Genomic DNA, 24,469 nt, shown 5'->3' with positions numbered 1-24,469 from the left:
AAGTGCTGACAGGAAAGGTGACAAAGAGGTGACCCCCAGGGGAGGGGAGGGAGTGTGCCAAGTAGAGGAGGGTAGGCTGAGGTTTGTCTTGGTTTGTTTGTTTGCTGTAAGATGGCAGAAACTTTGGTATTATTTAACGCACTATTAAATTCCCATCAGGGGGCACACGAGAGATCCTGAGAGGAGACATTCAGAAGGCACAGGACAGGTGTGTGTGTTGGCGGGGAGGGGACCTTAGAAAGAAGAGCCCCTCTTCCTTTGTGACAAGATAGGGAAGAAGCTATTAACGTCTGTAGGTTTATTGTCAGAAAATTGTTGAAGTTCTCTTCTGATTGTTTTAATTCCTCTCTATCCCTCCTGCTTTGCCCCCTTCCCTGCCACCACTCCTCTTCTCCAGAACATTCTGCTTACCCTTCAAGCTTCCACTCTTGTCACTTGGGGCTTCCGAGAAGTGCTCTGCATCCATCCATTCTGCAGGCACTGCCAGTTGTGCACCAGCAGGACTGGCCCTCTCACCTGCTCGGTGTGCCTTGCCTTCGGGAGGAGGGCTCCTGTTTGCTGGGTGCTGGGGTTGTGCACAGAGCCAAAAACTGTTTGCTAAGTAAGCAATGGATTCATGCTTACATAAATAGATTCAGCCTGCATTTAAGACATGGTACCGCCCTGCAAGAGTTAGGACTAAGATAAGTGCATGAAGGATTATAACAAAACCCCTAGTGGGGAAGGACCACAAAACAGAGATATGCAGGGTGCAGTGGACTTAAAGAGGCACACAGTGGAGCAGGGAACTGAGTACTGTGTGGGTGATTTCAGGAGAAACTTTATAAGGAGCGTGGTTTTGAACTTATTGTTGAAGGATAGGCACATTTTTCACAGAAGAAGATAAAGAACAGGCTTTTTATTTAAATGAGGTAGCATAAGAAATGGCACAGGTTGGGCACAGTGGCTCATGCCTATAACCCCAGCACGTTGGGAGGCCAAGGCAGGAGGATCACTTGAGGCCAGGAGTTCAAGACCAGCCTGGGCGACATAATGAGACTGTTTCTACAGAAAAAAAAAAAAAGAAAGATAAAAAGAAAGAAAGTAAGAGAAAGAAAGAAAAAAGAAAAAGAAAGATAAAGAAAGAAAAAGAAAAAAGAAAGAAAGATTGATTTAAGAAAGAAAGAAAGAAGGAGAAGAAATGGCACAAAAAGCTTATTTGGGGAACATGGGGCAGTCTATTTTGGCTGAAGTATGGAATATAGCTGGGGTGGTCAGTCCAGGATGCACTGGAAGGGCCTTGAATGCTAAACAAAGAAATTCTGTTTTATTTGACTTCCTTGAGAGGAGCGTTCCATTTTCATCTTTATCTGTATCAGAAAACATTGTGGACATATTCAAAAAAACTATTTTAAACAATCTTTTGGACATAGCCAAGAAGTAGATTATGAGAGTTTAGAAGTCATACCCACCATTTACATCCCAGCAACCAAGCCAGTATCCTGGAGAGTTTCAATACACTATCCACCCACTCTCCCAAGAACACATTGTAGCAGATAGGTAAGGGCTGCATTGCCTTCCTTGGCAGTCACTGGCTTCATCACACCATCTAGGGGAGGAAATGGAAGGCGAGCCTGCAGTGTGCCTTCTCCTGCAGGTCTTTGGTGGAGACCAACATCAGGTTTCCTACTACTTGTAAATTGTTATGCTTAATAACTATTTCTAGCCAAAAAAAGTTAAAAATAAAAATCTCTTTTTTCTTTCAGTTAAGAAAAAGAAGCCTAAACTTTTAAATAAGTTTGATAAGACTATTAAGGCTGAACTTGATGCTGCAGAAAAACTCCGTAAAAGGGTAGGTTGATATTTTTTGTGCAATGGTTTTGTTGTTAAATAAACTCAGGCATTACTCTTGATTTGTTAAAAAAAAAATAGGAAGTGTAAAAGAAACAACAGTTGAATAGAGTGGATTTTCCCCCAGGCACATGAACATTCCTCATGAAATGAATCAGATGGAAGAGAATTGCTACCACATGGCCAAAGAGAAATAGAACTTTCCTTCAGGCCAGCTGATGTGGGTGTCAGCCTACCTCCATCACATTCTAGTTAACGTAGCTTTGGGGAAATCACTTGGCTATTCTGGGTGTTAGTTTTCTTACAGACATGATAATGATAAATATTCTTTCTACCTCCTAATTGAGGTTTTTTAAAGATCAAATGAGAATTTTTTTTTTTTTTTTTTTGGACAGAGCCTCTGCCCAGGCTGAAGTGCAGTGGCACAGTCTCGGCTAACTGGAACCTCTGCTCCCTGAGTTTAAGCAGTTCTCCTCCTGAGTAGCTGGGATTACAGGTGCTCACCACCATGCCTGGCTAATTTTTGTATTTTTAGTAGAGACAGGGTTTCACCATGTTGCCCAGGCTGGTCTTGAACTCTTGACCTCAAGTGATCCACCCGTCTCAACCTCCAAAAGTGCTGGGATTACACGCATGAGCCATAAATGAGATTAAAATAATAATAATAATAATAATAATAATAATAATAACACTGTCAAGTATCATAGAAGTGGAAGTTTTTAATTTTATAGCTCCTTGATGCAAAAAGAAAAACTGGGTCAGTCCATTACTCAGGATAGTAATTGGTAGATGAAATGACATTCTTCTTACTTAGGGTTAACCTCAGGCACCTCCAGTTTTCAGGGTAATTTATTTATGTTTTAATTTATCAATATATTTGAAATAGTACTTGCATTTCTTTATAGATATTGCAATTTTGAAAACAATAAATTGAAACTGGATTTAAGTTGTTTGTTTCCTTACCTTGGTCATATCATCTAATTATCAGGTGCAAAAATATTTATTATAATGTATTTAATCATATCTTCAATTAATCATCTCCTTGTTTTTGGCAGAAATTTGTTGCTCTGCACTTGAATGTAGACTCTGTAATGTTCATTAGTTTTCCTGTAATAGGCTTTTTAATCAGTAGACATTGGCTGCAATAAAAAAGGAACAAGTGGACTTTAAGTAAACAAACAACAATAAAAACACTCGTTAGGAACTAAAATGGGACAAGAATGTATGTCCGCATGTTTATTGAAAGTGTACCAACAAGCATAAAGGCTTTTGGAACTGGCGTTAGGTGAGGCTCCAAAGCCAAGTTTTGCCAATAAAAACATAGTAACTCCAAAGAATACTGCAGCAAAGTCATTGTTCACTTCCCTTAAATCTAACCACGTGGAATGATTCCTACTTTCTGATGGTAAACAAGGAAGTTAACTGTCTTGTTAAACTTTATGAAGTGAAGCTATCTACTGTTTGTGGTCAGTTTGTATTTCTTAATAGAACTGAAGCAATAATCTTTTTCTGCCACCTCCTTTGGCAACCTCCACTTTCTCTGTACTAAATGTCATATATAAAAATGGGAGTGCCTATTGCACAGGTGACTTTCAGTGTAAAAAACATATGAGCAGCTTTAGAGAAAGATTTTAATGTAATTATATGAATGATAAAGGAGGGCTCAGTTATGGGGTATTCTGCAGTGTTGCTCCTTTGGAGAAGTTATATTTTTCTCAAGGAGCATCTTGAATTTATACCAGGGAAATAAAAGAGGAAGAAGTAGCCCCACATACAGTTCTTGCTTCTGAAACAACAGGAAGCTATGTTATTGACTGACTCATCAACATAATTCAGTCTTTTAGGGTTGTTTTTATGGCTAGTATTTTCAGAGGATGCACCTTAGTGCACTGGACCAGCCGAGGCCAACTAACACCCACTCCACACAGAGCCAGTGCAGCCTCAGTGCATGCCTTAGGCTCAAGGACTACGTTACATGAAAGTATGTGTTCGCTTTTTATCCCCCCAGAAAAGTATAGATCAGATTATATTCCAATCCTCTATTTTAAAAAATAATAATATTTATTGTTTAAAATGCTTTCCTACCTCTGGAAAAAGGGTTTGAAATGATATACTGAAATATATTTGCTTACTTGTTGGAATCATTTATTACAGCATTGTAAGTGATTTTTAAAGAGGTGGGGAGGGTGTAAAGAAAATGTAATCAAATACCTGAAAGTTCACACCACCGGCTCTAAACCATGCTAGGAATGAAGTCAACAATTCCTCGAGGAACAACATGGAAAACAGAATCAGAAGATAAGATTAATATTGTTCATCAGAAGAGCTGTTCTGCTCCAAGTCCAGAGAGAAACATTTGGCTGTAGATCTTCATAAAAGGTATACTGATGGATGCAAAACTTCCTACTTCCCCCCTGACATATACCATTGGATTATTCTACCATGCAGCTGCAGGAATGTATCTTATTATCCTTCCGCACAGCCCATTGGCCTCATGTCAACACAGTGTGGACTACATGCATGTCTCTCCCATGAACTGTCTTGGTCCTAGGACAACGTTATAAGCTATGTTGAGGAACAGATCATTTTCAGCAATTCTTCAAACACTGTGTGTCTTGCAGCTGAGTTTTTAAATAAGAATTGAGCAATAGTGTTAGGAGCTATACAAGAACTCAGGGAAGGGAAATTCTTTCAGACTAAAAGCAAACACATTTACTTTGCCAGCCAACTGAAGTGAAAGCAAGACTGATGGCCCCTCAGGAAAGTCTCAGAGCCTCTGTCTTGCAGGGATTCAAAGGATGCTGCAGACAGAGCCAAAATATCCCATTATTTTAACAGCTTGGCAGTGTCAAGCAGGAATATCACACCTTATCAAATTTGTTATGAACATTGTTATTCTTATGTTTTAAGTCTGATATTAGTACATTTAGCACAATTATCATTGAAATAGCTTTGACATTTGCAATTTAAGTTGCATGGGGTGCATACTAGGCTGAAAATAGACCCCCAAAAGATATGTGTCTGGAACCTGTAAATGTTATGTTATTTGGGAAAAGGATCATTGCAGATGTGATTAAGGACATTGAGATAGAGAGATTATCCTGGATTATCCAGGTGGGCCTTAAATGCAATCATGTTTCCTCATAAGAGAGGGACAGAGAGAAATTTGATGCAGACAAAATAAAAAGTAGCACACACAGAGGAGAAAGAAAGCAGTATGAAGACAGAATTGGATATTGGAGTGATCCATCCACAAATCAAGAAATACTGGGAATAGACAAGGACAAATATTCCAGTAAAACCTCTGGAGAGAGCACAGCCCTGCCACCATCTTGATTTCATCCCAGAGAAACTAATTCTGGAAATCTGTTCTGCAAAACTGCAAGAGAGCAAAGTTCTCTTGTTTTAAGCCATCAAGTTTGTGTTAGTTTGTTACAGATGCCATCGAAGAGTAACACAGATTTCAATACTGGGCCTGCAGGTACACAGAAGTCAAGAATTGAGGTTTGGGAACCTCTGCCTAGATTTCAGAGGATGTGTATTGAATTGCCTGGATGTCCAAGCAAAAGTTTGCTGTACGGGTCGAGCCCTCATGGAGAACCTCTGCTAGGGCAGTGTAGAAGGGAAATGTGGGGTTGGATCCCCCACATAGAGTCCCCACTGGGGCACTGCCTAGTGGAGTTGTGAGAAGAGGGCCACCATCCTGCAGGCCCCAGAATGGTAGATCCACCAACAGCTTGTACTGTGTGCCTGTAAAAGCCGCAGATACCTAAGATAGGCCCATGAAAGCAGCTGGGAGGGGGACTGTACCCTGCAAAGCCACAGGGGTGGAGTTGCCCAAGACCATGAGAGCCCACCACTTGTATCAGCGTGACCCGGATGTGAGACATGGAGTCAAAGGAGGTGATTTCAGAGCTTTAAAATTTAATGACTGCCACACTGGATTTCAGACTTGCATGGAACTTGAAGCCCCTTTGTTTTGGCCAATTTCTCCCATTTTGAATGGGAGCATTTATCCAATACCTGTACCCCCATTGTATCTTAGAAGTAACTGATTTGCTTTTGATTTTACAGGCTTCTAAGTGGATGGGACTTGCCTTGTCTCAGATGAGACTTTGGACTTTGACTTTGGGTTTATGCTGGAATGAGTTAAGCTTTTGGGGGACTGTTGTAAAGGCATGGTTGTGTTTTGAAATGTGAGGACATGAGAATTGGGAGGGATCAGGGGTGGAATGATATGGTTTCACTGTGTCCCCACCCAAATCCCATCTCAAATTGTAATCTCCATAATCCCCATGTGCCTAGAGAGAGACCTGGTGGAAGGTGATTGGATCAAGGGGGCAGTTTCCCCCATGCTGTTCTCATGATAGTGAGTAAGTTCTCATGAGATCTGATGGTTTTATAAGGGGCTCTACCCCCTTCGCTCCTCACTCTTCTCTCTCTTGCCACCATGTGAGGAAGGTCCTTGATTCCTCTTTGCCTTCTGCCACGATCGCAAGTTTCCTCAGGCCTCCCCAGCCATGTGGAACTGTGATTCAATTAAACCTCTTTCCTTTATAAGTTATCCAGTCTCAGGTATTTTTTATAGCAGTGTGAAAACAGACTAATACAATATTTTAGAACATAGGTAGAACCTGTACTTATATTGGAGGAGAATTCAATTTCTTTAGCAAAACCACATATTACATCATTTATCAGGTGTCTGTCTTTTTGTGTGTGTGTGTGAGATTGGGCATCCTTGCCATTTTCTTTTTTTTGTCATTTTATTTATTTATTTATGCTTTTATTATTATACTTTAAGTTCTATGGTACATGTGTACAATGTACAGGTTTGTTACATATGTATACAGTATCCATGTGCCATGTTGGTGTGCTGCACCCGTTAACTCATCATTTACATTAGGTATATCTCCTAATGCTAGCCCTCCCCCCTCCCCCCACCCCACAACAGGCCCCAGTGTGTGATGTTCCCCACCCTGTGTCCATGTGTTCTCATTGTTCAATTCCCACCTATGAGTGAGAACATGTGGTGTTTGGTTTTCTGTCCTTCGGTCTTTTTAAAAATTAAGTAAATATGTGTTCATTACTAGTTTTCTGTTTGCCTTAATATAGCTGTTTTTAAAATCTTAGATAAAACTATCTTTACACTCAGGATGGAATCTAGGAAATTCTGACAAAACCACTTGCTGAATATTAAAATAACAATATTGATTGATTATGCATTTTAATTTATTTTATTTTTGTAATTTTGTCTTTCTAACAGGGAAAAATTGAGGAAGCAGTGAATGCATTTAAAGAACTAGTACGCAAATACCCTCAGAGTCCACGAGCAAGATATGGGAAGGCACAGGTATTCTGAGACCCTTCTCCTTAGGACACTTTTTTGATGTTCATGTGTTTTGTGTAATTGAATTTTTTACTCCTCACTATTTTCCCTTTCTAATTTCTATACAGAATCAGTTTCTCATGTATATGCATAAGCAAGAAATACAATTATCACTATTGCATACTGCTGAATTTAGTAACATTTTTTTTTCTGCTCCCCCTCCATTTGACTTCTCTCTGGCTTTGAAAAGAAAATAAAGAGTAACATTTTTGTCATTGATTTACCATCCCCTCATGTCCCATTCCATCTAATCCCACCATACAATGTTCACTTGAGGCTCCTCAGAGCTTTCAGACTCTCAGTTTTATAACTGGAGGTTGCAAGTATGCTTAGGAAAGACCTTTCTAAAATATGAAGTGGAACATTCTTCGATGTCTCTATAGTTTTTTCCAACAGACTCATTTCTTAGCAGCTACCTTTATCCTCATCTCCCACCATCTCCTTTCTTATCTGGCTTTCTCTAGTTTCCAACTTATTTCATGAAGCATGTCCCCATTCACCTGTAACTGCATAAACACACTGTATGTCAGTGTTTTAGGCCCTGGGAATGTCTGTTTTGTATTCTTTTATGAGATGGTTAGTCAGGTGCAGGTACAAGAGGTCTCACAGGACAGGATTAGGAAAAAGCAAAGTTTATTATGCTCACAAGTCCTAGAGACAGGAGGCCCAGCGTGCCACACAGGGCTACATGGGAAAGACTCAAGGTGATCAGGGGATGGTACGCAAGAGCGAGGGGAAGGTTTGGCCGTAGCCTTTATTGAGGTTTCCATGGAAAAGGCAAAGTAGGGCAGGGTGAACAGTTTAGGACTGGCTGGTTTGAATAATTTCAGCCTACAGGGGTGGTACCTGGCCCTGAGATGATTAAAGTAGAGGAGGCGTGGCTCTGGATTGGTTAGTTTGCATATCAAAAGCTTTCTCCTGGCTGAGCACTGGCCATCTCAGAATTGTCTAGCTCAGGGCAGTCTCTCCGCAGCCAGAGAAGTTTTTTAAGATGTCAAAACATCATAATATACAGAAAATTTAAAAATAATTACAATACAATACAATGAACATTCTTGTGGATTCCAGTGGAAGATTTTTTTACTTATTAACGAATATTTGGTGAAAGCCCACTGTGTGCTAGGCCCTGTTCTAAGCATTAGAGATACAGCCATCAGTAGAACATATTTTAAAAGCCCTAGCGCTTACAGAGTTTCCATTGTAAAGGGGAAGACAATGCATAAGACAAGTAAGTCCAATGTGTGTGCTTTCTAGGGCTAAGTGCTAAGCAGAGGATAAAGAAAACAGAGAACAGCCAATAGACATGTGAGGGGGTTGACGTGGTATGAAAGGTGGCAGGGAAAGGTCTCATCAAGGAGGTGACATTTGAGCAATGCCCTGAAAGTCTTTATAAATAAATATGTACTTAAAGAACGTTATACAGTATTAAGAATAAATATGTTAGATCATCTTACCTAATAAGACATGCTGTAAAGAAAATAAGAAAATGTAATGGAATAAAGAGCATACCTATTAAGATATTTTTGGCTGCAGGTAACATGACTGAAAGAACAGGGCAGACAGCGCTTTGGACAAGTTGGGCAGGAAAGGTCTCTCTAGGGAGGCAACATGTGGCTGAGATGTGAGGAGGTTATATTACTAGAAGGAGCTATCCAGGCAAGAGAAAGCAGCAAGTCAAAGGCTTTGAGGCAGGAAAACAATCTTGGGATAAGCCTGAGGAAAGAAAGAAGCGCATGCTGGGGGCAGGGAAGCAAGGATCAAGGAGGCTGCGGCCTTGCAGATTTTATTCTACATGTTCTGAGAAGCCATGGGAGGGTTTGTTTGTTTTTTAGGGTTTTGTTTATTTGTTTGTTTTTATACTTTAAGTTCTGGGATACATGTGCAGAACATGGAGGTTTGTTACATAGGTATACACATGCCATGGTGGTTTGCTGCACCCATCAACCCATCACCTATATTAGCTATTTCTCCTAATGCTATCCCTCCCCTAGCCCCCCACCCCTGACAGGCCCCATGTGTGATGTTGCCCTCCCTGTGTCCATGTGTGCTCATTGTTCAACTCCCACTTATGAGTGAGAACATGTGGTATTTGGTTTTCTGTTGCTGTGTTAGTTTGCTGAGAATGACGGTTTCCAGCTTCATCCATGTCCCTGCAAAAGACATGAACTCATCCTTTTTTATGGCTGCATAGTATTCCATGGTGTATATATGCCACATTTTCTTTATCCAGTCTATCATTGGTGGGCATTTGGGTTGGTTACAAGTCTTTGCTATTGTAAATAGTGCCACAATAAACATACATGTGCATGTGTCTTTATAGTAGAATGATTTATAATCCTTTGGGTATATACCCAGTAATGGGATTGCTGGGTCAAATAGTATTTCTGGTTCTAGATCCTTGAGGAATTACCACACTGTCTTCCACAGTGGTCGAACTAATTTACACTCCCACCAACAGTGTAAAAGCATTCCTATTTTTCCACATCCTCTCTATAATCTGTTGTTTCCTGACTTTTTAATGATTGCCATTCTAATTGGTGTGAGATGGTATCTCATTTTGGTTTTGATTTGCATTTCTCTAATGACCAGTGATGATGAGCTTTATTTCATGTTTGTTGGCCACATAAATGTCTTCTTTTGAGAAGTGTCTGTTCATATCCTTCACCCACTTTTTGATGGGGTTGTTTGTTTTTTTCTTGTAAATTTGTTTGAGTTCATTGTAGATTCTGGATATTAGCTCTTTCTCAGAGAGGTAGATTGCAAAAATTTTCTTCCATTCTGTAGGTTACCTGTTCACTTTGATGATAGTTTCTTTTGCTGTGCAGAAGCTCTTTAGTTTAGTTTTATCCTATTTGTCAATTTTGGCTTTTGTTACCATTGCTTTTGGTGTCTTAGTCATGAAGTCTTTGCCCATGCCTATGTCCTGAATGGTATTGCCTAAGTTTTCTTCTCGGGTTTTTATGGTTTTAGGTCTTACATTTAAGTCTTTAATTTTTGTATAAGGTACAAGGAAAGGGTCCAGTTTCAGTTTTCTGCATATGGCTAGCCAGTTTTCCCAACACCATTTATTAAATAGAGAATCCTTTCCCCATTGCTTGTTTTTGTCAGGTTTGTTAAAGATCAGATGGTTGTAGATGTGTGGTGTTATTTCTGAGGCCTCTGTTCTGTTCCATTGGTCTATATATCTGTTTTGGTACCAGTACAATGTTGTTTTGGTTACTATAGCCTTGTAGTATAGTTTGAAGTCAGGTAGTGTGATGCCTCCAAGCTTTGTTCTTTTTGCTCAGGATTGTCTTGGCTATATGGCTCTTGTTTGGTTCCACATGAAATTTAAAGTAGTTTTTTTCTAATGCTGTGAAGAAAGTCAATTGTAGCTTGATGGGGATAGCATTTAATCTATAAATTACTTTGGGCAGTATGGCTATTTTCACGATATTGATTCTTCCTATCCAGGAGCATGGAATGTTTTTCCATTTGTTTGTGTCCTCTCTTATTTCCTTGAGCAGTGGTTTGTAGTTCTCCTTGAAGAGGTCCTTCACATCCCTTGTAAGTTGTATTCCTAGGTGTTTAATTCTCTTTGTAGCAATTGTGAATGGGAGTTCACTCATGATTTGGCTCTCTGTTTGTCTATTATTGGTATATAGGAATGCTTGTGATTTTTGCACACTGATTTTGTATCCTGAGACTTTGCTGAAGTTGCTTATCAGCTTAAGGAGTTTTAGGGGTGAGATGATGGGGTTTTCTAAATATACAATCATGTCATCTGCAAACAGAGACAATTTGACTTCCTTTCTTTCTATTCGAATACGCTTTATTTCTTTCTCTTGCCTGATTACCCTGGCCAGAACTTCCAATACTATGTCGAATAGGAGTGGTGAGAGAGGGCATCCTTGTGCCAACAGTCTGGTTGTTTTTTATAAAGTTTGCTTTGGTTACTGAGTGGAAAATGGACTATGGAGGCAAAAGTAGATACAAAAAGAATAGAAGGCTATTGCAAGTGTACACAAGAGATGCTGGTGGCTTGGACTGCGGTCACGGCCATGGAGATGAGGGAAGTGGGCAGGTGGTGGAGCTGAAAGGACTTGAGGAGGGATTAGATGTAAAAATATCAGAGGAAGAGGACTCAAGGCTGACCCCTGAGTTTTTGGTTCGGCCAGCTGAGTAGAGGATAATACCAGTTACTGACCAGGAAGAGCAAGTCTGCAGTGATGCAGAAGTCAAGAGTTCAAGAGTTTGCTGTTGCTCTTATTAAGTGTGTGATGCCTATGAGACATTCAGGTGGACAAGTCAAGTAGACCATTGGATTCACAGAGCCTGGAACTTGGAGGAAAAGACAGGGCAGGATATCAAAATGTGCCAGGAGGTAAAGCTCCAACAGATCTGCCTAGAGGTCAAGATTGTCAACCCTGCTGGGAAATGGTAGATTCAGAGTGCAGAAATTTTCCAGACAGAGGAGATGCTGAGAGCACCCGTCTGGAGAAGGTCCATGCAGACATTTGTGCAGGACACACACAGGAACTCACTCAGCTGTAGATAAAACAAGTGAATTTTGTTCTGAACTGAAGGTGGTGATCACTTGAGATCCAGATGCTCAGTATCTTCTTATTACTGATATATATATTGATTACTCCATTAAAAAGTAATCAATATATTTTTTATTAATTTGATTTTAATTAAATTTGTGAAAAATTGATTCAAATAAGTTCCTCTTGTCCACGGTACAGACCAACTTTAGCAGACAGCAACTGTATGGTTTTTATAAATTAATTTGGTCAGTAATTCTCTAAAATTGCTAAATCATTTTGCTATTAAGTAAGAGTGTGTTTGTTACCAAAAAGATCATGCCTATTCAAATAAGTAGTGTTTTTTGTCACTAGTATTAAGTCATTTCATTAAGAGAAGCATATTAACTAGAGAGAAAAATGGTTTATGCAAATGCTAATTTAATTATGGCAAAAATGTTTTATACTTTAGAAGTTTTCCTTATATGTAATATTAATTGTGAGTACCAAAGTCTAAGTAAATGAAGTGCTCTTGAAACAGTGTGATTGTTATATTTACAGTCAGCCCTCCGAATCCTCGTGTTCCATATCCGTGGATTCAACCAACCACGGATTGAAAATATTCAGAAAAAAAAAAATAGCAATGCAACAATTAAAATAATACAAATAAAAATGATACAATATAACAACTATTTACATAGAAGTTACATTGTATTGGGTATAATAAGTAATCTAGTGATGATTTAAATTATACAGGAGGATACGCATAGGTAATATGCAAATACTGTACTATTTTATATCAGGAACCTGAGCATCTGCAGACTGAGGTATTGCAGTGCGGCAGTGATGGTGGTGGTCTTGGAACTAATCTCCAGTATATAACTAAGGATGACTGTGTATCCTTATTTCACAGTAGAAGATTGAGATTTAGGCTTCAAGCAATATCTTTTATCTCTAAGCTATTATGCTTCAATGTGTTGTTGCTATTAATATTAATGTGGCATACAGCAAAATTTAGGCATGGTAAATTAAATTTTAATAGAGTACTTTAAAGGAAACTTCAAATTCATAGTAGTTTTAAAAATAAAAATTCAACAGAAGATGGGTTTTGTAGGAAGAAATTATGACTTTTTCATTCTTTGTTAGCAGATTAAACAATTACTTTGGAATATTCCAACAAATTTTTAAAATTTAGCAACGTTAAGTCATATATGAACTATAGTATCTCTCATTTCTAAAGTAGCACTGATATTGTCTTTTTCTTCATATCACCAAAATTAATTTTGATCAAGTTCCCTGAACATTGGACACAAAATATTAAAATATAAACTCAATTCACTTTATTATCTTTCACAAACCATTAATGCCTTTGAGGCAGAAAATGACACCTCATAGGAAGATTGGTTGGGTGAATTAGTTAGAGTCAACAAAAGTCTTTGAGATGTTAACATCCTGTAACAAATATTCAGTTTCAGCTTAGCTTGTTTTATCTACAGTCGCTAAACTGATAAAAATCAATCTGTAGAATTTTCAGTGCAAGTGCCTATCAGTTTGATTCAAGAGATTATAAAGAATTATGTGCCATTTTAGTAGTGATATTTTTCTAATTCTGCAAGTTGTAAATGTTAATACTTCATTAAAACAAAGGGCCCTGGGGCACCAGAGAGGGGACAAGGCATACAGATTAAACTATCTCTCTCCCTTTTCAGATTGAGTTTAAAGATGTTTATTCCAATCTCAATAAAGAAAGGACTGTCTTGGTGGGCGTTTGTCCTCCCACTAATGCTACAGAGACCTCCAGTTCCGGGATCTTTTTGGGCACTCTGTAGGTTCAAAATGAAGAGAGTGAACCACAGATGGTTTACAATTTACAATGGTTTTTCTTAACAATTTTCCAGCTTTGTAATGGTGTGAAAGTGATACACATTGAGTAGAAACTGTACTTCAGTATAGTATCCAATAAATTACATGAGATATTCAACATTTTATTATAAGATAGGCCGTATGCTAGGTAATTTTGCACAAATGTAGGCTGAGTAAGTTTTCTGAGCACATTTAATGTAGGCTCTGCTAAGCTAGGATGTTCAGTAGGTTATCTGTATTAAATACATTTTTGACTTACAATGTTTTCAGCTTACGATGAGGTGTAACCCCATCGAAAGTCAGTGAACATCTGTAGACGGTTTTGAAAGGACTCTCAGGTCTGGAACTCTGTGTTTCTGCAAAGTTGTCTATCACCATTCATATTCTGGGGAGTTAACTCACTATAACAAAACTCACAAGGAGCTGATACCTATACAGAAGAGCTAGTATATGAATATATGATAGAAGGCCATGCCAGCATCATGATCAGTGTGGGTCATTGACACTGGACTTTGTCTCCTGGTAAGTAAGACTATTCTGGAGACCATTTACAGACTTCCAAAGATAGTGAATGGTTTGGAGCATATCTCCATTTAGCAAGGGTGAATTTCCTTTTCTAATCTAGAGATTTTTATCCTGCCAAGTTTTCTTTCTCATAAATCTGTCCACTTCTATCACTACTGCTTTAATTCTAGTTCTCATCATCTTGGGTAACTTATCCTAATCAGTTCATATTATCAAGTTATTTCATTGATGTGTTATTTTGTGAAAAAAAAATCCCATAGTTGTCTTATTTTGTCAATTTGTGCTGATTCTTAGGTTTGTTTGTTTGTTTGTTTTTTACTTTGGGATATGGGAGGGATGGGTCATTTTCTTACTGTGCCCTCAAGTTATGGAGCGATATTTTATTTTGGTTCTGCATACATCTATATATTAACTACAGCACACATTTTAACAACATAAACATGTTTAAATATTCTGAGAAAAAAATATGTATGCTACTTTTAGCGTCTAGCCAGAATCATTTTTCCTCAAATAATCATCTTCAGATTGTAGCCTCCTAAATCTGATGAGATATTGATGACATTTTACACATTCTCCTCTCTCTTCCTGCCTCCAGTATTTTGCTCCCCATTCTCAGTTTCCAGCTAAGAATGTTGATTCTTATTTCGTTAAGAAAATAGAAATATCCAGACAATTTCCACATGATGCTGCTACTATGCTAACAGCCATCCTCTACCTGCGCCCATATGCTCTGCCTTCCCTCCTGTTAGCACAGATGGACTATTCTGGTCCCTGTTCCTCTCTCACCTGCTGAAGGACATCCCTGTAATTTTTGTGTCTCCTTCTGTATCATCAGATTTTCCCTCTCTACTGAGTCTCTTGCGTCTCCTTGGAAACATGCTATACTATTTCCCATCCTTAAAGAACCCCCCTTATCTGCACATTACCCTCTGCCAGCTGGCTCATTTTTCTGCTCCCCTTTACAGTGAAACTCTTCGAAAGAGTTATCTCCACCTCCTTCCATCTCGTGTTCTCTTGAACCTGCCGTACTCTGGTGCTCCCTCCTTTTTGCTGCTCCTCCCTTGTTATTCTGATCTCTAATGACCTTTAAACATTGGAGTTCTTTAGGATTCAGTTCTTGGACCGCTTCTTTTCTCTGTCTACACTCTCAAATGCTTCTAGCTTCCTAGCTTTACATACCGTCTTCATCCTTGATGATTCCCACACTTAACGTCTCTTACTCTGACCTCCCTCCTGAACTTCAGACTCATATATGCCCCTTCTTGGTCAATAACTCCATTTGGATATCTTACAGGCATTTTAGGTTTAATATATCCAAAACAAATCTCCTGATTCTATACTGCCCCCAAACCTGCTTCTGCCCTTTCTTGCCATTCTCAAGGAATGACAGTTCATCCAGTAATCACTGAAGCCCAAACCTTGTTCAGTCTTGGTTTTTCTCTCTCCCCTTTTCTCACACCCTACATTTAGACCATCAGCAAATCTGTTGGCTCTGACTTTCAAAATGTATCTATAATCTGACCACTTATTACCACTTCCATTACTGCTACCTTAGTCCAAGCCATAACCATCCCACACCTGGATTCCTGCTGGATTGTTCTGCCTCTCCCAGCTTCTCAGTCTGTTCTCCATACAGCTGCCACCATGATCCCAACACATACATCAGATCATTTCAACAGCCCCTATTGTCTTCCCATCTCACTTCATGTACTAGAATTGTCAGTATCTTGCCAGGCCCTACTTTACCTGATGCCCTCCCTTGGTCTTCCCTTTCCCCCCCTCCACTGCACTGGCCTTTCCTCAATTCCTCACTCCTAACTCCAAGCCTTTGCTCTTGCTCTTTTCCCTGCCTAGAATGCTACTCCCCAAGGTATCTTCATAATTTGCTCCTTCTCTTCTTTCAGGCCCTCCCCAGTCATCCTGATTAAATTAGCAACTTCTTACCATTCCCACCCAGCACTCCTAAGCCTGCTTTGTTTTTATCCACAGCGCTTATGGCTGCTAGACATATGGTACCTTTATTTGTTTATTATATTTGCCACCTTTCCAAAATGGATGCAAAGTGGAAGCAAAAAGGGCTTTGTCTGTTTTGTTCAGTATGCCTGCCACATTTGTAGAAGAGTGCCTCTTTCCCAGAAAACAGTTGTTAAATGAATGAATGCACACACGAATAAATTAATGAAAGAATGGGAACTTGGGCTGGAGACCTGCCTATATAATGTTAGTGTGAAATAGGATGTACATCTCCATCAGCCCCAGCACGTATTAGTCCTGCCTTTATGACATTCTTTCTTGTCTTTAGTAACAAACTTTTCTTTGTATTATTAAAATAGTGTGTTGATTTTCTATCTTTTGTTAGTTTTTTTTATGTCTTGATAAGGAGAAAAGGCTAATGTGTCTTACATTTCTTTTAAAGCATGTCCAAAAGTTAACTTTTTATGAATATTTTGGGTAATTACAAACACAGCTAGTCATGGGACATTTATCCAGTCTGGGGACTTCTTCTAGTGTGAGGATGATTTGGCTGAGAAGAGGAGAAGCAATGAGGTGCTACGTGGAGCCATCAAGACCTACCAAGAGGTGGCCAGCCTACCTGACGTCCCTGCAGACCTGCTGAAGCTGAGTTTGAAGCGTCGCTCAGACAGGCAACAATTTCTAGGTAAGATGCAATCAAAGGTAATTCAGTAGGAAATGGCATACTTTTTGTCTTCAAGAAGCTGAAGACTGTATTCTTCTCTTAGAAGAATTACGTGGGAGGAAACCTGAGTTTTACAACTGATTTCAAGTAATGTATCTGTCCTAGGCTCACCATCTCTAAACTGAAATTGTAATCCTAACCTTAATAGAGGCATGCCTCACAGGTACTGTGCGTTTGGTTCCAGACCATCAGAATAAAGAGAGCTACACAAATTTTTTGATTTCCCAGGGTATCTAAAAGTTGTATTTATACTATGTCTTAGTGTCTTAAGTGTGAAATAACATTATGGCTTAAAAAACGATGTCCAAACCCTAATTTAAAAATATGTTATTGCTAAAAAATGCTAATGATAATCTGAGCCTTCAGTGAATTATAATCCTTTTGCTGAAGGAGGGTCTTGTCTCAATGTTAATAGCCAGTGACTGATCAGTAGTTGATCAGTCTTCAGTAGTTGCTGAAGGTTGGGGTGACTAGGCAATTTCTTAAAATAAGGCAACAATGAAGTTTGCTGCATTGATTGACTCTTCCTTTCAGGAAAGATTTATCTGTAGTTTGCAATGCTGTTTGACAGTATTTGGCCCACAGAACTTTTTTCAAAATTGGAGTCAATCCTCTCAAACCCTGCCACTGCTTTATCAACAAAGTTTATGGAATATTCTAAATCCTTTGTTGCCATTTCAACAATGTTCACTGCATCTTCACCAGGAGTACATTCCATCTCAAGAAACCACTTTCTTTGCTCATCTGTAACAAGCAACTACTCATCTATTAAAGTTTGATCATGAGATTGCAGCAAATCAGTCACATCTTCAGGATCCACTTCTAATTCTAGTTATCTTGCTATTTCCACATCTGTAGTTACTTCCTCCACTGAAGTCTTGAACCCCTCAAAGTCATTAATGAGGGTTGGAAGCAACTTCCTCCCCAAACTCCTGTTAGTTTTTGTATTTTGACATTTAAATAAAATGTATTTATTAAATAATAGAACTTAACAGTCTAAATTACTCCTTGATCCATGAAATGCAGAATGGATGTTGTGTTAGCAAGCATGAGAACACCATTCACCTCCTTATACATCTCCATCAGAGTTCTTGGTGACTAGGTGCTTATCAATGAGCAGTAATATTTTGAAAGGAATCTTTTTTTTTAAGGACTCAACAGTGGGCTTAAAATATTCAACAAACCATGCTAGATGTCCTATCATCCAGACTTTGTTTTCCCATTTATAGAGCACAAGTAGAGTAGATTTAGCATAATTTTTAAGAGCCCCAGGTTTTTCAAAATCGTTAAGTGAGCACTGGCTTCAACTTAAAGTCTCCAGCTGCATTAGCTCCTAACAACACAGTAGGTGTATCCTCAAAACTTTGAAAGCAGGCATTGACTTCTTCTCTCTCACTGTGAAAGTCCTAGATGACATCTTCTTCCAATAGACAGTGATTCTTTCTACATAGAAAATCTGCTGTCTAGTGTAGATCACTTCATCAGTGATCTTAGCTGTTCAGTGTAGATCACTTCATCAATGATCTTAGCTAGATCTTTTGGAAACTTGCTACAGCTTCTACATTAGCACTTGCTACTTCATCTTACACTTTCATCTTATGGAGATGTTTTCTTCCCTTAAATTTCATGAATAAATCTCTGCTAGCTCTCTTCTCCCTCTTTCTTCCCATTTTATGATAGCTTGTATAATTTGCCTAAGGAATCATAGCTAATAGATTAATAGGTCTGGAGTAAAAAACTCTTCCTGTGATACCAAATTATTTTCTCCCTTAACTATAGCAAAATGATTCATGGAGGTTGAAGTTATCTGTGGAAATTTTGTATAAATGAATAATAGCTGTTTCTGGTACTCTAAAAAAAATTTTACTGGTAAGATTTGACCCTATATCAAGGAAAATGCTAGAAAAAATTAATCATGAAGTAAATTTGCAAATACTTTGAAAAGAACATCATATCATATATCATCAGATTTAGGAGGCTACAATCTAAAGACTATCATTTGAGGAAAACTGATACCAGCTAGATGCTAAAAGTAGCATACCTAATATAGAACATCATATACCATCCTCTGGACTGACCCAGGTTCCCAGTACCGAAGGCAGGTAAGACTAGCTGTTAGCTAACTTCACGATAACCGGGCTTACGATTCTCTCCCCATAACAGATCATTAGTCAACATGGAGGGAAGGAGCTAAGCCACGAGTCACTGCCAAGGGAGGTGCTCAGCTGGCCAGATAGTTACATGGACAGATTATTAATGTCACTTAGGGGAGGCTCCTATAGATTAGAGTCAAGGCCCAATGGACCCTCCTATCAGTTTTGCGAGGATTAGAATGAAGAGGAGTTGTATCACTTTTGTAGATGAACAAAATAGGACTAAAGTCCATGTGATGATTAAAAATGACAAGAAATGGTCAGTTAGGCTAATATTCATAGGGACCAGTGCAGCAGAAGAAAAACATGCAGCACAAATTCAGCACAGAAAAGACAGGGCCGGGGCTCCATAGAGGCAATGCGGGCACTCGCCATGGACGCAGAATCAGCACTACTGGCCGGGCGCAGTGGCTCATGCCTGTAATCCCAACACTTTGGGAATTCGAGACGGGCAGATCACCTGAGGTCAGGAGTTCCAGACCTGCCTGGCCAACATGGTGAAACCCGGTCTCTACTGAAAATACAAAAATTAGCCGGGCATAGTGGCGGGCACCTGTAATCCCAGCTACTTAGGAGGCTGAGTCAGGAGAATCACTTGAACCCGGAAGGCAGAGGTTGCAGTGAGCTGAGATCGTGCCACTGCACTCCAGCCGGGGTGACAGAGCCAAGACTCCATCTCAAAGAAAAAAAAAAAAAAAAGAATCAGCATTACTGAGTTTTCCTCTCGCCTCAGTGTCCACTATGGCTCTGCTTAGCACTGTTTAGTGATTCTGTCACTAAAGGGTTAACATTTTCTTCATTATGAGTGTTTTACATTAATATTGATTTTTTAAAAGGATGCATTAAACTAGCCTTCACATCAAAATTATAAACTTTTTTGGCATCCTCTGAAATCTAACCCTGAGTGCCTCTCTGGCCTCACCCTGTCCTCAGCCCTGGGAAGGTGACTGACTCTTCCACAGCAATCCATCAGCGTTTGAATGTAGTCCTCTCAGAATGTCTTTGAGAATGAAGCAAGTTCACTCGAGGAGGCTCTGAGGCAAATGGAGACAGAAGATTTTAGTGAAAATCTAGTGAAATTTAGTGGTGAAGTTGGTCACAACACAACAGGATTCCCAGATGCAGAGTGGAAGGGACAGGGAGCAGATGGCTGCAGGAGGTGTTTGTGTCCATGCTTTTGTTGTGGATAATAGGAGAATTCTAGAAGAAAGTGTGAGCCTAGGTGGGCAGATAGGGGGAAGGAAAGGTATAGAAAAGGAAGCCCAGATTTGTTAGTGAAGAAATGACTAGGGTTCTGGTTGGAATATGACTGGCTGGTAATGGGGCATAGGCCGTCGGATGAGTTGGTGATGCTTTATGGCAGATGGTTTGGTAGTGGAATATACAGCTGCTTTAGCGTACTGACACTCCTATCACTCTCCTAGACTGTGGGCAACTAAGCCCTTTAGATAATTCATGGCTTTTTTCATTGATGCTAGTCCTCTTTTTGCACATGTTCTTTTATACAGATAATTGAAGCTGGGTTTTTTCATGATTCATGCATGCAAAGTACGCCTTTGTCCACGAGAGGGCCCCATAATACTGGATGATGTATCATTTGCTCCATGACTAGGTCATTACCTAGAGATGAGTACACTTGTCATTCACAGGGGATGTGTCAGCAGTTAGGTACCATCCTACGTACTTTGGTGCCTTTTCAAATTTCATACAGGGTGCTAGACCCTGAAGTTAGTTAAGACTTTTTATTGCTTATCCCCTATTTATAAAGTTAATAAACCAAAAAGATTTCAGCAGAACTTTTTTTTTAAATGAGGAATTGTTAACTAAGTTTTTCTTGAGAAGGAATTTAACATAAAATGGTAAACATTGCTGAATTTAAAAAATGAAAAGGTCTTTAGAATGTTTATAATCAATACCATATTCAGTATCTACTTATGGCAGTTATTAATGCCATCGAAACTACTTTATGAAATCCTACTAGGTACTTAGTAAACCACTAATAAAGCCAGATTTGAGCTGGTTCTCAGGCTCTGGTGAGTAGTCTCTCATGACTTACATTCTCAATACAAAAGTGTACATAATCTGTTTTTATTTCTATTTTTTTTTAATTCCCACCTACTCAGGTCATATGAGAGGTTCCCTGCTTACCCTGCAGAGATTAGTTCAACTATTTCCCAATGATACTTCCTTAAAAAATGACCTTGGCGTGGGATACCTCTTGATAGGAGATAATGACAATGCAAAGAAAGTTTACGAAGAGGTAAGCATCAATCTTGTATTAACTACATCAAATTAATTCTAAGGCTATTTGCAAATTACATTTATTATACCCAGTCTCTCTTTATTTTAAATTAAGTTAAAAAGCATGTAAGTATTATTATAGTTAACATATTCTAAACTATGTTTTAACATTGCTTTTTTTCCTAGATCAGAAGATTTGTAAATCTTAGTTAACACTTAGTACCTTAAGGCCTTCAACTTATAATTGTGATTCTTTTAAAACTTCATATTTATCTTTCCATACATAGTCTTTCTAAAATTGTTCTTCATGACAGGAAGAAGAATTTAAGTTCCTGTGAATGTTACACACACACACACACACACACTCTTTCCTTTTTTTTTTTTTTTTGGCAGAAGTATGGTCTAGAGAGAGGCTATAGAACAGGGACCTTTCAAGCATGTGACATAAATTACTCACTTTTCAGCAGGGCATTGACTCTTCAAATCTTCTGGCAAGGATGCCTTTCAAAGGATTTCTACTTTATAACAGATGTTGATAGATAACCTCTAAGTCACAAGTAACTAGAAAATCTAGAGAAATGTGACTTCTTTAGGCAGTGGAGGAATTCATTTAGTACAGAATAAACAGGATGCCCAATGAATTTTGAAGATGGAGAAAGTTAATCCCTCTGTAAAAGAAAGATGAACATGTTTACTTGTTATTCTTTAATTTAGGCCCTTTGATCAATGGTTTTCAAGCTGGTGAAGGCTACATCAAGATGCTACCACTCAGTGATAGTCAGTGTGATTTCTGCTACAGTTTTGTTTTGTTTTTGTTTTTGTTTTTGACACGCAGTCTCACTCTGTTGCCTGGCTGGAGTGTAATGACATGATCATAGCTCACCTCAGCATCCATGTCCTGGACTCAAGCAATCCTCTTGCTTCAGCCTCTTAAGTAGCTGGGACTACAAGCACATGCCACCATGCCCAGCTAAATTTTAAAAAATTCTTAAGTGATGGTGAGGTCTTCCTTTGTTACCCAGGCTGGACTCAAATTCCTGGCCACAAGTGATCCTCCTGCCTCAGGCCTCCCAGGATTATAGGCACAAGTCATCTCACTCTACTCCTTTTAAATGCCATCAAGAAGATCAATTTCATACTCTGGCAGGGACTGGGTCTATTCTCAAAGCGGTACTATCCTCTGTGTATTGCTATTATTGTGTAATGAAAATCATTGAATTTTGAAGCAGTTGTCTTTTTACCTTTCTCATAATTTTTATATTTTCTGAGAGAGCAGAAATAAGACCTTTGCTTTTATAACATCACTAATAGCTACACAGGGTGGATTGAACCTTTAATGTTGACAGTGTGTGCCATTTACTAAAGACCTATTCCAGGTCATAAATTAATTCCATGTGGAACATTGCATTTGTTAATGGCCAACACATAACACTCAATGCCCTGTCTTACAGAGTATGGTTAAGAGAAGCATCATATACCTCAGTGAATCAGGGTCTGTGAATGTAAGAATTGTGAAGCTATAACAAACACATCCATTATTTTGTCACTGTCAGACGCCACAAAAATTGAACTTGTAGAAATCCTTCCTTCCTTCCTTCCTTCCTTCCTTCCTTCCTTCCTTCCTTCCTTCCTTCCTTCCTTCCTTCCCTCCTCCCTCCCTCCTGCCCTCCCTCCCTCCCTCCTGCCCTCCCTCCCTCCTTCCCTCCCTCCCTCCTTCCCTCCCTCCCTCCTTCCCTCCCTCCCTCTTTCCCTTCCTTCCTTCCTTTGTTCCTTCCTTCTTCCCTTCCTTCCCTTACTCCTCATTCCCTTCCTTCCTTGTAGAATTCTTCCCTATTTTCTTCCTTCTGTCCCTCTACCCCTCCCTCTCTCACTTCCTACCTTCCTGCACCCCTTTCTCCTTTCTTTCCATCTAAAAAACATTCTCAAGTGTTGACTGGGTGCAAGCACGTTTGAGCTTAGGGCAGAATCTGACAGCACACTGGTTTCTCTAATACACTGTGGATTTGTCCTTCCTCACCTTTTTAAAACCTCCCTTCAGGATATTCATCCCTTTACCTGACACTAAATCTCAGATATGTAAAACATTTTACTTCATCCCGAAAAATAAAATTTACCTGCTGTTGTTTATACATTTTATATCATAATCTCATCTGAATATGCATAATAGGATGCAGAAAGTCCAAAATATAAGGATATTATACAATTGAGTGAGTTTTTTTTTTCTAAAGCATGAATAGACTGAAAATATGTGTGGGGGTTGCCTTTTTTCCGGTCCTCTCACTTTTAAGTTAATAAGCTATTATCTAATGGAGTCTCTTTCATTAACCAAGGTTTTTCTTGATATGTTTATGTTAAAGATCATTTTTAGAAAACAGACATTGTAATTTTATATTTTTCTTCATGTTAATTTTTACTTTTGAGTACATTTATAAAAATCATTGATATTTTTCTTTTTCCAGTTTTTTGCTGCTTTTAGTTGCAACAAAGAAACTGGCTTTAAAATGGTGTGACATCATTTGCTCCAGTCTGTAGCTTTTTGCAGCGCCTTCTGGGATTCTCTTGCAAGTTGGCAACATTAGCAGCTGCCCAGGCGCTACAGTGGGGAGTTTCATGCCACTCCTGACTCACCCACCACTGCTCACGTATACCCATTCACTCAGTCAACACACATCTATTAAAACCCATACACACTAGTTAGAGAAACAGTAGTTCATGAAACACATGCAGAATGTGCCCGCATGAAGTTTATAATCTGGTACCAAATCATGAATTTGTGTTCATTTTAACTTCTGATTAACTTTCAAATCCCTTCCCTTTGTAACCAAAGCACCCGTCATCTCTTGCCTGAGCAGGGACAGGTTTATCCCGTCCTGGCTTGCTCTCCCCTGACCTTCACCAACACTAAAACACAATACTAATCATCTCCCTCGGCTTTAAATCTTCTGTGGTTCTCATTTCCTGCAGCAGTGGTCTTCAAACATGCTTGATGGTGGCCCTTCCAGACAAAAATGTTCAAGCAAATGCCTGAGATATGTTTATGTACTTATATGTTATGTGTACATGTGTGTACCCACATAATATTATGTATATATATGTATGCACTAACATATATGTGCATTACAAAAGGTACATACCACCAAAACAATTTTTAAGATGATGTCAAATATAGAATTCTATTTAACTGCCAGAAAATCTTTTAACTCTTGCTGAAAAGTTAATATTTATGATTTTATGATTATATAACTTTTTAAAATCCCAGGAATGTATCATG

General features: G+C 39.0%; 1 protein-coding gene across 1 annotated transcript in view; it reads left to right on the top strand.

The window, feature by feature from the left end:
* Positions 1-24,469, top strand: part of ASPH (aspartate beta-hydroxylase) — a 218,742-nt gene that overhangs the window by 135,735 nt on the left and 58,538 nt on the right. The window contains exons 15-18 of the mRNA XM_030795402.1: positions 1,746-1,831; positions 7,094-7,180; positions 16,615-16,765; positions 21,081-21,217. Coding sequence (XP_030651262.1) covers positions 1,746-1,831; positions 7,094-7,180; positions 16,615-16,765; positions 21,081-21,217 — 461 coding nt within the window. The remainder of the gene's footprint in view (positions 1-1,745; positions 1,832-7,093; positions 7,181-16,614; positions 16,766-21,080; positions 21,218-24,469) is intronic.

The sequence above is a fragment of the Nomascus leucogenys genome, chromosome 16 (genome assembly GCF_006542625.1).
Source record: "Nomascus leucogenys isolate Asia chromosome 16, Asia_NLE_v1, whole genome shotgun sequence".
Lineage (NCBI taxonomy): Eukaryota > Metazoa > Chordata > Mammalia > Primates > Hylobatidae > Nomascus > Nomascus leucogenys.
The sequence above is the reverse complement of the archived record's forward strand: the minus strand, read 5'-3'. Positions and strand labels throughout refer to the sequence as shown.